General features: G+C 41.2%; 1 protein-coding gene across 6 annotated transcripts in view; it reads left to right on the forward strand.

Annotated features, from left to right (window-relative positions):
• LOC126408969 (cadherin-12-like) overlaps nucleotides 1-13,917 on the forward strand; it is a 172,830-nt gene that overhangs the window by 149,331 nt on the left and 9,582 nt on the right. Inside the window, exon 11 of one of the 6 annotated variants that reach the window (XM_050074796.1) lies at nucleotides 5,188-5,678. The exons of 4 other annotated variants lie outside the window; for them this stretch is intronic. In XM_050074796.1, the coding sequence (XP_049930753.1) occupies nucleotides 5,188-5,342 (155 nt within the window). In that variant the 3' untranslated portion in view covers nucleotides 5,343-5,678. Of the gene's footprint in view, nucleotides 1-4,811; nucleotides 5,036-5,187; nucleotides 5,679-13,917 lie in introns of those variants that run through there. One more of the 6 variants, XM_050074798.1, reaches the window with a different exon arrangement.

Here is a 13,917-nt window from a genome sequence, read left to right on the forward strand (position 1 = left end):
GATTTTTTGAGTCCTTATCAGCTGAAGGTCACATCACTGAACAACCCTTTTATCTGATATTCAAAATAAAATTTGAATCAAATACTCCTTCTAAGATGAAACTAATCCTATACTGACTGATGTCTAGCATTGAAGATCAAACAGACAATCCTTGAGGGTTTAAATTCAAGTTACTTGTCACAAGTACCATGAAATGCTGTAGTGCTCTGGCTCATCCTTTGTGTACATTAATAAATACAGGCAATCCATACCAAGCCACATAACTATACACCCGCTGTACTTAAATGTGCATTGCATACATAAAATTTACAAAAAGTGATCAGTGCATGTGAAAGCAACACTTATTTAGCAGCCTGTCTGTCTGTGTAAAATCAGAATCAGAATCAGAATCAGAAATACGTTATTGATCCCCGAGGAGAAATTATTTGCGTTACAGGTGCTCCTTGCAAGAGTGGAAAGATAAGTGAAAATATAAGAAATTTAACAAGAGTATTTACAGATATATAGTTCAAATAACCAGGATTATTAAAAAAAAATAAAGTAAAAAAATAAGATATATATATATATATATATATATATATATATAGAGAGAGAGAGAGAGAGAGAGAGAGAGAGAGAGAGAGAGATTTTGTAACCTAAACAAGATTATTTACACAATATATATACTCACCTAAATAGATAATACACAGAATATATACAATCAAGGTGAAATGGGGTTATTGCACAAGTTAGATTAAATTATTGGACATGTTGACAGTGGGTGAAATAGTCTCAGGGCCACTCAGAGGGAGGAGTTGTACAGTTTGATGGCCACAGGCAGGAATGATTTCCTGTGGCGCTCAGTGGTACATTTAGGTGGTATGAGTCTCCCACTGAAAGTGCTCTTGTGCCTGACCAGCATATGGTGGAGTGGGTGTGAGACGTTGTCCAAGATAGTTCGTAGCTTAGACAGCATCCTCCTCTCTGACACCTACCATCAGAGAGTCACACTCCGTTCCCATGACGTCACTGGCCTTGCGGATCAGGTTGATGAGTCTGTTAGTGTCCGCCACCCTCATCCTGCTGCCCCAGCACACAACAGCATAGAGGATAGCACTGGCCACCACAGACTCATAGAAAATCCTGAGTGTAGTGCAGCAGATGTTGAAGAACCTCAGTTGCCTCAGAAAATAGAGACAGTTCTGGCCCTTCCTGTAGAGAGCGTCAGTGTTCTTAGCCGAGTCCAATTTATTGTCCATGTGTACCCCCAGGTACACATGGACAGGGGTCACTGGTGTCTTGGTCCTCCTCAGATCCACAGCCAGTTCCTTTGTCTTTGCCACGTTGAGCTGCAGATGGTTCTGCTCACACCATGTGACAAAGTTATCCAAAACAGCCCTGTACTCATCCTCATTACCCTTGGTTATACATCCAACTATAGCAGAGTCATCAGAAAACTTCTGAAGATGGCAGGTCTCAGTGCAATAGCTGAAGTCCGTGGTGTAGAGGGTGAAGAGGAAGGGAGAGAGGACAGTCCCCTGCGGGGCCCCGGTATTGCTGACCACTCTGTCTGACACACAGTGTTGCAAGCGCACATACTGTGGTCTGCCAGTCAAGTAGTCTACAATCCAGGACACCAGGGGGGCATCCACCTGCATTGCTGTCAGCTTGTCACCCAGTAGAGCTGGACGGATGGTGTTGAACGCACTAGAGAAGTCAAAAAACATGACCCTCACAGTGCTCGCCGGCTTATCCAAATGGGCGTAGACACGGTTGAGCAGGTAGATGATGGCGTCCTCAACTCCAAGTCGGGGCTGATAGGCGAACTGGAGGGGGTCCAAAAGTGGCTTGACCATGGGCCGGAGCTGCTCCAAGACGAGTCTCTCCAGGGTCTTCATGATGTGGGAGGTCAATGCCACGGGTCTGTAGTCCTTGGAGCCACTGGGACGCGACGTCTTTGGCACAGGAACGAGGCAGGATGTCTTCCACAGCAAGGGGACCCTCTGGAGACTCAGGCTCATGTTGAAGACATGCTGAAGTACTCCACATAGCTGGGGGGCACAGGCTTTGAGCACCCTGGGGCTGACACCATCAGGGCCTGCAGCCTTATTTGAGTGGAGTCTCATCAGCTGTCTTCTCACATGGTCAGCAGTGAAGCACATTGTGGAGGTGATGACACGTGGGGGAGGGGTGTAGTCCTCATGATGGAGAGAGCAGTCAGTCTGACCACGGGGAGAGGAGGTGTGAGGAGGAGGAGGAGGGGGGGTCAAGCAGGAGGGTGTTGAGGTGTGAGAGGGAGGAGTGGGGGAGGAGGGCGGAGTGGGAGATGGTTGACCAAGACAGACAGCAGAAGAGTCAGGGGGGGGATGGGCAGGGCCAGCAGTGTCAAATCTGTTAAAAAACAGATTCAGTTCATTGGCCCTGTCCATGCTGCCTTCAACTCCTCTGTTGTTGTTGGTCCTGAAGCCAGTGATGGTCCTCATTCCACTCCAGACTGCTCTCATATTGTTCTGCTGGAGTTTCCACTCTAGCTTCCTCCTGTACCTCTCCTTAGCCTCCCTGATCTTCATCTTCAGTTCCCCCTGTATTGTTCTCACCTCCTCCCTGTTACCAGCTCTGAAGGCTGAAGGCTGATTTGGTGGTCAAAGGTCACTCTGACTTCATCTGTCTCATTCTCTTGAAAGCAACATTTTAAAATTGTATTCAATCAATCAATCAATCAATCAAACTTTATTGCAACGTCCAAATAAACATACAATCACATACAGTAAATAAAAGAAAAATACAGTAAAAAGGCATTATATCACCTGTATCATATATTAAAAAAGTACTTGTGCATATTCAGTAAAAGGCATCTAATAAATAAGAGCAGCAAAAAAATGCAATTTAAAAAGTGCTTATACACATTTTATAAAAGGCACAAATACCAGTGTTTCCACATATAGGATTGGTATCTAACAGAACTACACCTAGGGTTGGTCAACTGTATAATAAGATTATTCTGGGACCCCTGCAGTCTACATATAAACTTAAACATCAGTCTTCTCAGGATGGCCTGGAAGGTGTTTATCCCTAAATCACAAAAAAGCTTGCTGGCACTACTACCCCTGGGCTGCTTGAGCAGGATTCTGAGACAGTCAATATATGCAACCTGGAGTTTACGTAAGCTCTCTTTCTTATACCTCACCCTAAGGGGGCCGTGTACATAGGGGTGCAGTAAGCTCTAAACAAGTTCACCTTCACTTCACCAGAGCAGTAGTGAAATTTTCGCACTAACATATTGGCTTGGACATATAGCATTCTTCTCTGTCTAAGCATGTCAGCATCATCCTCCATCTTATCACTGATGATGTGGCCTAGATATTTTGCATTGGTACATACAGACAGGGTTTGACCAGACAAATAGAAACCTGGGAAATTAAGATAAAAAAATGTATATTGTATAGGTGATTGTATATTTCTCTATATTGTTCATATTTCTTGCATGGCTTTCAGTGGATTATTTTTTTAAAGGCAGATTAGTACGGAGCCCCAGACATTACATGGGGAAAAAAAACATTAAATTGTGGCCACAATATAGATATAACATGCGCACGAAATACTAATTTATGGCCACAAAATAGGTATAATGTGCACACGAAATACTAATTAATAATATTAATATAATTCTTGGACAACTGGGTAAGCAAATTGAGCGCACCTTCCCTAGAAACGGTAAGGTAGAGGAAGAGGGGTTAAAGCTACACGATGGACAGGGATAGTATGATTGAGTTTTAGTTTAGGCTGGGGATGAGCTACAAAGACATTCTGAAAAGCCTGGCATTGCAAGGAATCATTATTACCGAGAGGCATTTAAATAGACTATTGAGAGCCAGGTTGCTTTACTGGCAGAGGTACGACTTGGACGCCGGGATAGATTTCATTGTTGACCAACTGCAAGGCTCTGGAAAGGATCATGGTTACCGGTGGATGTATACAAAGTGTAAACAACACGGTATTTCTATCACAAAAGAAGGCGTCAGGATCCTCCTCACTCTACTGGACCCATTGGTTCCCAAGTGCGCCAGACCAGACGTCTCAGAAGGAGGCAATATTTTGCTCAGGGACCTTACTTGTGTGGCACATAGACTCATATGACAAACTGAAGCCATATGGGATATACATTAATGGCTGAATCGATGGGTTCTCACGCAATATCACTAACCCTCACTAACAGCGACCCGAAAAGTTATCAGGGGGTACTTTGTGGAAGCAGTGGAGCGCTGTGGGGGCTGTTCCAGACTTGTACGAACTGACATGGGTACTGAGAATGTGGTGGTCAGAGACATTCAGCGGTTTATTGACGTGGATGACAGAGAAGCGGAGAGAAGCTACATCACAGGGACAAGTAGAGAATTGAGAGCTGGTGGGGAGTGATGAGAAAAGAAGGAATCAAACCCTGGATCACGCTTCTAGGAGAATTGAAGATTTCGTTGACAAAGCTCTGTCACAGTTCTGTTTCATGCCAATCATTAAGGTAAATTGCCTATATTATGATCACAGCAAGAAACCCTGAAACTGCATCATCAACTCTGCATTACCGTCATGTAATCTTAGAGATTTAAGCCACTGTGAGTTTATGTTTATTTAATGTGTGCGATGTATTGATTCTTTAGACTGTTGTGAAAATAAGACACATAACAATGCACTTTACTTTTATTTGCTTAACACAAACTTTTGTTTTTCTTACCCACTGCAAAGGTAGAGAATAAAGAGGACTATATTTCACTTATTATAATCACTGTTTAAAAATGCACTGTATGTCAGCTATGTTTTAATCGTTCTTGTTTCAGGCGGTATTAAATGACATCCGGAGTGTTTGGAATGCTCACCGTATAAGGCCCTTCAAGAACACCAATGTGCCCAGTGGGATACCTGATGTCATGTACATGGCCCCTCACCTTTGGGGTGCAGAAGACTATCTTGTTCCACTGACTTAAAATGTGACCACATGTAAAGACAGCTGCACATTTTTAAGTTCAGTCCCATGTGACGTGGATGTGTTTGATTTGTGCACAATAATAATGGAGGAGTCAAGCTTGGAGTTCCTATCTACCATGTCCCAGGCACTTGATTTATATTTTCATTTGAGGGACACGTTTTTTTTTTTTTTTAAATATATTTTATATTTATTATATAATATATAATATTATTTTTTTTAATGTATAGGACAGACAAGCGTGAAGGGGGGAGAGAGAGAGGGAGTGACATGCAGCAAGGGGCCACAGGCCGGAGTCGAACCCAGGCCGCTGCGGCAACAGCCTTGTACATGGGGCGCCTGCTCTACCACTAAGCCACCGGGGCCCCTATTTGAGGCAAATTAAATGGACAAAAGCATACAAATCATGTTGTACATTCGGTACTTTAGTACATATTTTTACAGCATAATGTACATATTACTTTTCATATTTGTGTGTTTATCTTGTGTCTTTGTTTAAACCAAAATATGTTGTTATATGTTTTTGGTATTTTGCTTTAGGGTAAAGTTCAAACAAAAGTAAACTGACCTCTTATTGGCATCACCTAAATGGTAACACAAAAAATGTATCCCTCTCTAACAAGGACAATAGCACCCTGGACAGCAACCACACAGACTGGCAATGACATCATTAATCTAATGTTATGATCAATTAGACAAGAAGACCAAGTAGGCTACTGTATAGTATATCATTATGATGGTTGTATCATCAATGCTCCTTATGTTTCCTGAGCCTCTGTTTTAATAACGGTGGAAAAAATTAAAACAATCCAATGTTTGATAAAGAATTGTGTCTTCCATAACAAATCACAACACATTTACAACACTGGAAATTGAGGTGTAAAATAACTATGGGTGGTGTCATTAGAAATGTTCAAGTGTAAAGAATGTAACACAGACGACATCAAAATTTTGTACGAACTTGAATGGTTCATTGGTCTTTTTCAAAATACACCATAGTCAAAAACAGAACAGGTTGTATTTTGTACGTAAAAACAGGATAAGAACAGTTTTCAAACCTCCTGTTAGCCAGCCCCATACTGATAGTTACAAAATAAAGTTATCTGGTCCTGTTGGCCCATAAATGGGCTCATGCTATAAAGTTCATAGGTTGCACAGAGGTCACTTTTCCAGGGTACATCATGCTCATGGAAGATCTCCTGTCTACACCTTAAAATGCGCTGTATACAACTTTGGGCCCTGTTTTCCTGTTATGGCCAAAGATGGGCCCTATTGAAACCCATTATAAATGCAAAAAACACACATTTGTACCTGGTGGTTATTTTTTCCCAGGAAGATGATTTTTCTATTTTCATGGCTTAATTCACAACAGGGAAAGTCAAAATATAGGTTTCTGAGCAATTTTTGAAAATTCATTCAGGAATAACATTGTAGCACCTTTGCAAAAAAACAGGCAGTGACAGGCTGCTCCCCCCATGCACCGTTGGCCCCTACCTGGCCAGAGACAAGAGGAGGAAACTGGTCCTGTGTGCAAATCATTTGCTTGAATTCATGATTAGGGTAAAGTTCCTATGTGCATTCAAATATACTAACAGCTAATTGTGAAGTTATGTTGTCTGAATATCACCAGCTTGCACATTTGATCAAAATTACCAAATTTCCTTTAATGTAGTCCTAAAATATTGCATTGCAATAAGTGGGCGCGCGTGACCGCGGGGCGCGTTCATGTGTGTGTGAGGGGGTACGTGTATGCGACATATACATGTGTGACTTGAAGGGAGTTGACATATTATCTTTATTTGCAAGCAGCAGCTGTAAAACTAAAACTTGTCGCAGCAGCTCCAGACCCGGAGATCCAGCCCAGTTCTATCAGCGGAGCCTCCCAGAGCGCTTGCGGGGAATACCGCCTCGCTTCCCCACGAAGATGCGCGAGGGAGACCGCTGAAAAAAATTAAGTTTTTTTTTTTCAAAACTCTGATCTAACTATTATCTTCATTTGCAAGCAGCAGCTGTAAAACTAAAACAAATCACGGTAGTTTCAGACCCGGAGATCCATCCCGGTTCTCTCAGCGGGTGCTCCCACAGCGCTCCCTGATAATGCTGCCTCGCTTCCCCGCTAAGATGCACGAGGGAGACCGCTGAAAGATTTGACGCTTTTTTCAAAACTCTGATCTAAAATATCAGATTACACTGCTTCCCCTCGGTCGATCAAGGTCAAATAAAAAGTATAATGATCTTTGAAATCCCCTCTTGGCCCAATGACAGTTCAGCTTGACACAGAAAGTCACGTGATCAGGCCATTTCGCTGACGCGCCACCTAAAATTGACTGCGCATGCCCATATATAATGAAAAAAACCCTTCAGCAAACTTTATGCAAACAAATCAGTGTGGACACTGTTCAAAGGCAGGCATATGCCTGTTCCAATAATAGTAGGAGTAAATCAGATTATTATTTTTGATTTATTGCAATTTTTCAACATTTTTTTATGAAGATATTAGCGCTCCATCATTAAACAAGTCATGAAAGGGTTAATTTATAAATATATTGATGAAATAACACATTACACATCAGAAAACAAATAAAATTAAGCAAATATAAAAAAAAAATTGTAATACATATTTTTACTTTTACGTGGTATGGGTTAGGATCATAGGGCCCAAAAATGGGCCCAACAGGAACAACGTTAGTCCTAATAAAGAGGACCTGGGGGGTAACAACTCACTAATTTTTAAACACCTTGAAAACATCAGTCAAGGCTCACATTCTTGTTTCTACTGGGGTTGCTACAAACAACTGTAATAATAATATAAAACATGCTTAATCAATTGGATTTTGGTATCAAAATACACTACCTGGCCAAAAAAAAAGTCGCCACCTGGATTTAACTAAGCAAATAGGTACGAGCCTCCTATTGGATAATTACTGCATGGGCGATTATCTTTCAGCTGGCAACAAGTTATTTAACCCCAACTGGTGCAATGAGTTGTTTCTCATTTCCTAAACAACCATGTCGAAAGACACATCCCGTGGTCGTGGAAAAGATGTTAGTCTGTTTGAGAAGGGTCAAATCATTGGCATGCATCAAGCAGAGGAAACATCTAAGGAGATTGCAGAAACTACTAAAATTGGGTTAAGAACTGTCCAACGCATTATTAAAAACTGGAAGGATAGTGGGGACCCATCGTCTTCGAGGAAGAAATGTGGCCGGAAAAGAATCCTCAATGATCGTGATCGGCGATCACTTAAACGTTTGGTGAGATCAAATCGAAGAAAAACAACAGTAGAACTCAGGGCTATGTTTAATAGTGAAAGTAAGAGCATTTCCACACGCACAATGCGAAGGGAACTCAAGGGATTGGGACTGAACAGCTGTGTAGCCTTAAGAAAACCACTAATCAGTGAGGCTAACCGGGAAAAAAGGCTTCAATTTGCTAGGGAGCATAAAGATTGGACTCTGGAGCAATGGAAGAAGGTCATGTGGTCCAGATTTACCCTGTTCCAGAGTGATGGGCGCATCATGGTAAGAAGAGAGGCAGATGAAGTGATGCACCCATCATGCCTAGTGCCTACTGTAGAAGCCTGTGGGGGCAGTGTTATGATCTGGGGTTGCTGCAGTTGGTCAGGTCTAGGTCCAGCAACAGTATGTGCTCAAAGAATGAGGTCAGCTGACTACCTGAATATACTGAATGACCAGGTTATTCCATCAATGGATTTTTTCTTCCCTGATGGCACGGGCATATTCCAAGATGACAATGCCAGGATTCATCGGGCTCAAATTGTGAAAGACTGGTTCAGGGAGCATGAGACATCATTTTCACACATGGATTGGCCACCACACAGTCCAGACCTTAACCCCATTGAGAATCTTTGGGATGTGCTGGAGAAGGCTTTGCGCAGTGGTCAGACTCTACCATCATCATTGCAAGATCTTGGTGAAAAATTAATGCAACACTGGATGGAAATAAATCTTGTGACATTGCAGAAGCTTATCGAAATAATGCCACAGCGAATGCGTGCCGTAATCAAAGCTAAAGGCGGTCCAACGAAATATTAGAGTGTATGACCTTTTTTTTTGGTGGTGACTTTTTTTTTGGCCAGGCAGTGTAGTTATCTGCATTGAAGGGATAGGTCAGGTTTTTTGAAGTGGAGCTTTACTTATGCCTAGTCAGTGTACCTGCAGTAGACAGCGCTCAGCACTCTCCCAGTTTGTAGAACTGTAAAGTGCAACACACACTGCCGCCGGCGGCTGCACCGTCGACACTAAAGTGTATTTCCCACTCCAGCCCGCTAGGTGGCTGTACCTACACTAGTTGCCAACAGTTGCCAAATGCTAGTAACGGAAGAAGAAGAGGAAAAACTTTGATGCAACAACAACTTGGATTTCACTGATGAGTTTCTTATCAAAATCGTCTTATTAAAAATTTGAAAAACTTAATAACGTTAAGCATCCAGATACCCCTTTTGAAAGCTGCAAATGAAACTACGGCGGCCAAGACGTACATAAAAGGCTTTTCTTGCAGCGCCGGCCGTGCTGGAAATAGAGCAGTGGGCTGAAGCAGGGCGGCGCGGCGCGTTGGCCGGCGCAGGTGTGGGTTTGTTCATAGAATATAATGGAGGCGGGTGTTTTGACGCGCGGCGTATAGTGACAGTGTGTGTTGCACTTAATTGTACGCTATCTTTGGAATATTTTCAGCTCTTCACCTGCTCATAAGATACACTTTAGGCATAGGAATACAGGAGTTCTATGGTTAGTGTCAAAAGAAACGGCTGTTTTCCCACCAGGTGAAGCAAACTGAAAATATTCCAAATATAGTGTACAGGTAAACTGGTGTATTCTTTTGAGGTGGGACTTCTTTTAGGTGACTAAAATATATTTTGTTGCTGTTTTGGTGTCCCCATCCCCAGCAATGTATTGCTTTGCTTCTGTCCCTGCACTCCCCTCTGCTTCTGCAAACTGGGAGAGTGCCGAGTGCCATCTGCTGCAGGTAATACACTGACTAAGGGTCCACAAAATAGTAAGTAATATGGTTCCAAAGTATCTTTTAAATTATTTTACTTTGGTCAGAACGGTACACGGGCACTCCAGAGAGAGGGAGTGCAACAGACACAGTACCAGCTAAATGTAAAAGAGCCACAGGTCAAAATTCATTCTTATATTCAGCAGCAGTGTTGTGGAACAGGTTACCAGCTGCTATCAAATCCATCAACTCTTACAACTCCTTCAAATCCTCCGTAAAGAACTGGATCAGGAGAAGTAGAGAATGGGTTTAATTAGTCCTCAGTTATTTTACAATATTTTATTTTTATTTTATAATATTAAAGGGGGCATTTAACTTATTTTATATGGGTCAATTGTATTTAAAATAGTTCTAAACTTAATTTTTAAACTATTGTATCCTTTGGGGGTTTTAATTGCACTGTATTTTGTTTCTTAATGTATTTTAACGGTAGTTCTTAAGGCTCGCTTGCGTTTTTTATTGTGTCGAACATGTACTGTCTTGTATTGTATTGTATTGTATTGTATTGTATTGTATGTATGTCCTCGTGTTCTCCTGCCCCTGCGTGGAAGGCACACATGCTTTTTCCACAGTGTCGACAGGTGCAACGTTGAAATTCACCCTTACCTTTACTCACTCTCACGTATCCAAACATTTCACCCATCAGTACGCTCAACACTCAATCACCCTAAGGATCACAATGGAAATAAGCTTCCAGCTTTATTGTGTTTTGTATCCTTTTGATAATGGTGGGCCTGTGTATGTATGGATACGTGTTCATTATCAATAAAGAAGTCAATCAATCAATCAATACCTCATACAACCCCACTTCAAAAAACCCGAACTATCCCTTTAAGCTTACCATTTGATTGTGAAAGAACACAGCAACCACTTTAAAAGCAGATGAAATAAAATGCCCCACATAAGTAAAGGCACAACGAGCAATGTAGTTAAAATAACAAAACCATTCAATCTAGCAAGGAGCTGTCAATTAATTAATACATACAAATGCATAATATAGAATGCCAATGGATATTTAAAGGAAGTTAAGAATGTAGCTATGAAGTGTGTAGTTATTCACATCATTAGTTCTTCATGTGATATACTTTTGATAACATTTTTTTACAAGATGTATTTGATTACATTAAAAATTAAAACATATAACATTTTTTAGAGTGTGCATACTTTTGCAGCTAGAAGTTTGAAAGAATATGTTGCAAAACTGAATGCAGGCCCAATCTGAATTTGTGCATTGAGCCTATCTGTTCTGGTGTGACTAGTCTAGTAGGAAAGTATGGTTCCCATGCACCCCATGGATATATTTATCTACCATACATTTTTGGAATCCTTAGGGTGTCTACTTAACAAATTTTGATGTTCCCCGCTCCAAATATTGTCCCATGATACCGTTTGGTGGCCATTTTTGCGGCAATTTCGCATTTCAGATGAAAATTGAGAATTTACATATCTTTTGAATTACACATCGCAAAGACAAATGAACCAATTTTTCCATATAATTTTGGCATGAGAAAGTGATTGGTATAATTGGTATAAAGTGTTATTATCAAGATTCTAACAAGTTATATACATCACAACCTGGAAAATATAAAAAAAATCTGTATATTATATTACTATACATATGTAGTTTATATATATATATATATATATATATATATACTATGTATAATATAAAGGTAATACATATATGTATATGTATAGCCAATATATTATTCATATAGGTCATAACCTCTATATTATATCTAAATTTATATGTATGATACAAATTTACTTATAATAACTCGTCTAGGTTGGTGGAAATAGCACTGGAACATACTGTTAAAAATGCACTGCTGGCTTATGTAGATAGAGAAAGAGAGAAAGAAAGAAAGAAAGAAAGAAAGAAAGAAATACTAATTAAATGAATGAATATAAATATAACCCAACTATCTCTCATATGATGCTTGATACATATGTGATATTACACATCTTGTAATAGTCCATCTATACATCCATCCATCCATCCATCCATCTTCAACTGCTTATCTGCGGTTGGGTCGTGGGGGCAGCAGCTCCAGCAGGGAGCCCCAAACTTCCCTTTCCCAGGCCACATCGTCCAGCTCTGACCAGGGGATCCCGTGGCATTCCCAGGCCAGTGTGGGGATATAATCTCTCCACCTGGTCCTGGGTCTGCCCCGTGGTCTTCCCCCATTTTAGCCTCCCTCCACTGGCTCCCTGTGCACTATCGAATCATTTTTAAAACTCTCCTCTTTGCTTTTAAATCCCTCAATGGCCTTGCTCCACCCTACCTCTATGACCTGCTTCAGCCCTATGAGCCTACTCGGTCTTTCTGGTCTGCTGATCAGCTGTTCCTTGTCGTTCCCAAAACAAGGCTGAAACTCAGAGGGGATCGGGCTTCTGCAGTCGCAGCTCCTAAACTTTGGAACGAGTTGCCCATTCACATCAGGCAGGCCCCTTCACTGCCTGTTTTTAAATCAAGGCTAATAACGCACCTTTTTCTCCTTGGCCTTTGACACAATATGAGATGTTAGCATACTGATTGTATTGTTCTGCATTGCATTGCTGTTTGTTTGTGTCCTGTATAACCTGTTGTTTTTATGCGTTATATTTTTTTTAGTGCTTTTGTACAGCACTTTGGCCAAACTGTGATATTTATTTAAAGTGCTTAATAAATAAAGATGGTATGGTATGGTATGGTATGGTATGTTCCAGAGCTATTTCCACCAACCTAGACGGCCATTTTTGCAGCAATTTCGCATTTCTGAAGAAAATCGAGAATTGACATATTTTTTGAATTACACATCGTACAGAGACAAATGAACCCATTTTTCTATATAATTTTGGCAAATTACTATATAGGGCTGTACAGTGTGACATATATGTCGCACGTGCGATGGAAAAAAATGTTTGCGCGATAAATTTATTTGCCTAGTAGCATGTGTGCAACAGACTGCTTGCGAGCCGCTTGTGTGTGTGGTCTGTTTTTTTCTCGTTTTTTTCACTAGACGACAAGAGCGTTCACTGCCATGCATTGTCTGGCAGTCAGGTGAGTTGGTTCATTAGCGTAATAAACAAAGGGAAAGCTCTTGTCATCGAGTCTCTATGTCTCTGTGGGGGAGGCAGGGCTATGGGCTACACATACACAGATCACATCTTTGTGAGGGGGAGACAAGGCGGAGAAAAAAACAGAGAGTTGAGTGTAAGAGAAAGACATGGAACTTGTTCCTAAACCAAATGCCACGGCCCCTATGTGGGAGTATTTTGGATTTAAACCAAATGACAGAGGGGAGCCCAGTAATTTGGACGAGCCGGTATGCCGGGTTTGTTCTAAAACCATCTGAACAAAAAGAGTGAATATGACCAACTTAACTGCACACCTGAGAGTGACAGACTGATAGTCGATGTTTTTTTTTTTTTGTGTTTATAAGGTCTTTATTTATTTATTTTGCTATTTTTACCTGTTATTTCGGATATTTAAATTTTCTTTTTTTGCATTCGTAAATATTCTTGTTAAATAAATGTTTATTTCTCTTTAAAAGGGTGGTCTTGTGTCATTATGCCTTTATTATCATTAGGCCTATATAAGTTTAAAAAATGGTCTAAAAACCATCTTAAAAGCACAATATCACTTATCGCAATATCTTCTGAAGTAATTAATTGCCCAGCAAAATTTGTTATTGTGACAGGTGCTACAAACTTTCTGGCCTGTGCTACAAAATTATCACCCTCTGTAACACCAGTGGGGCGGCACGGTGGTGTGGTGGTTAGCACTGTCGCCTCACAGCAAGAGGGTTGCCGGTTCGATCCCGGGTGTGGGAGCCCTTCTGTGCGGAGTTTGCATGTTCTCCCCGTGTCAGTGTGGGTTCTCTCCGGGCACTCCGGCTTCCTCCCACAGTCCAAAGACATGCAGATTGGGGACTAGGTTAATTGATAACTCTAAATT

Source organism: Epinephelus moara, chromosome 21, assembly GCF_006386435.1.
Source record: "Epinephelus moara isolate mb chromosome 21, YSFRI_EMoa_1.0, whole genome shotgun sequence".
Classification (NCBI taxonomy): Eukaryota; Metazoa; Chordata; class Actinopteri; order Perciformes; family Serranidae; genus Epinephelus; species Epinephelus moara.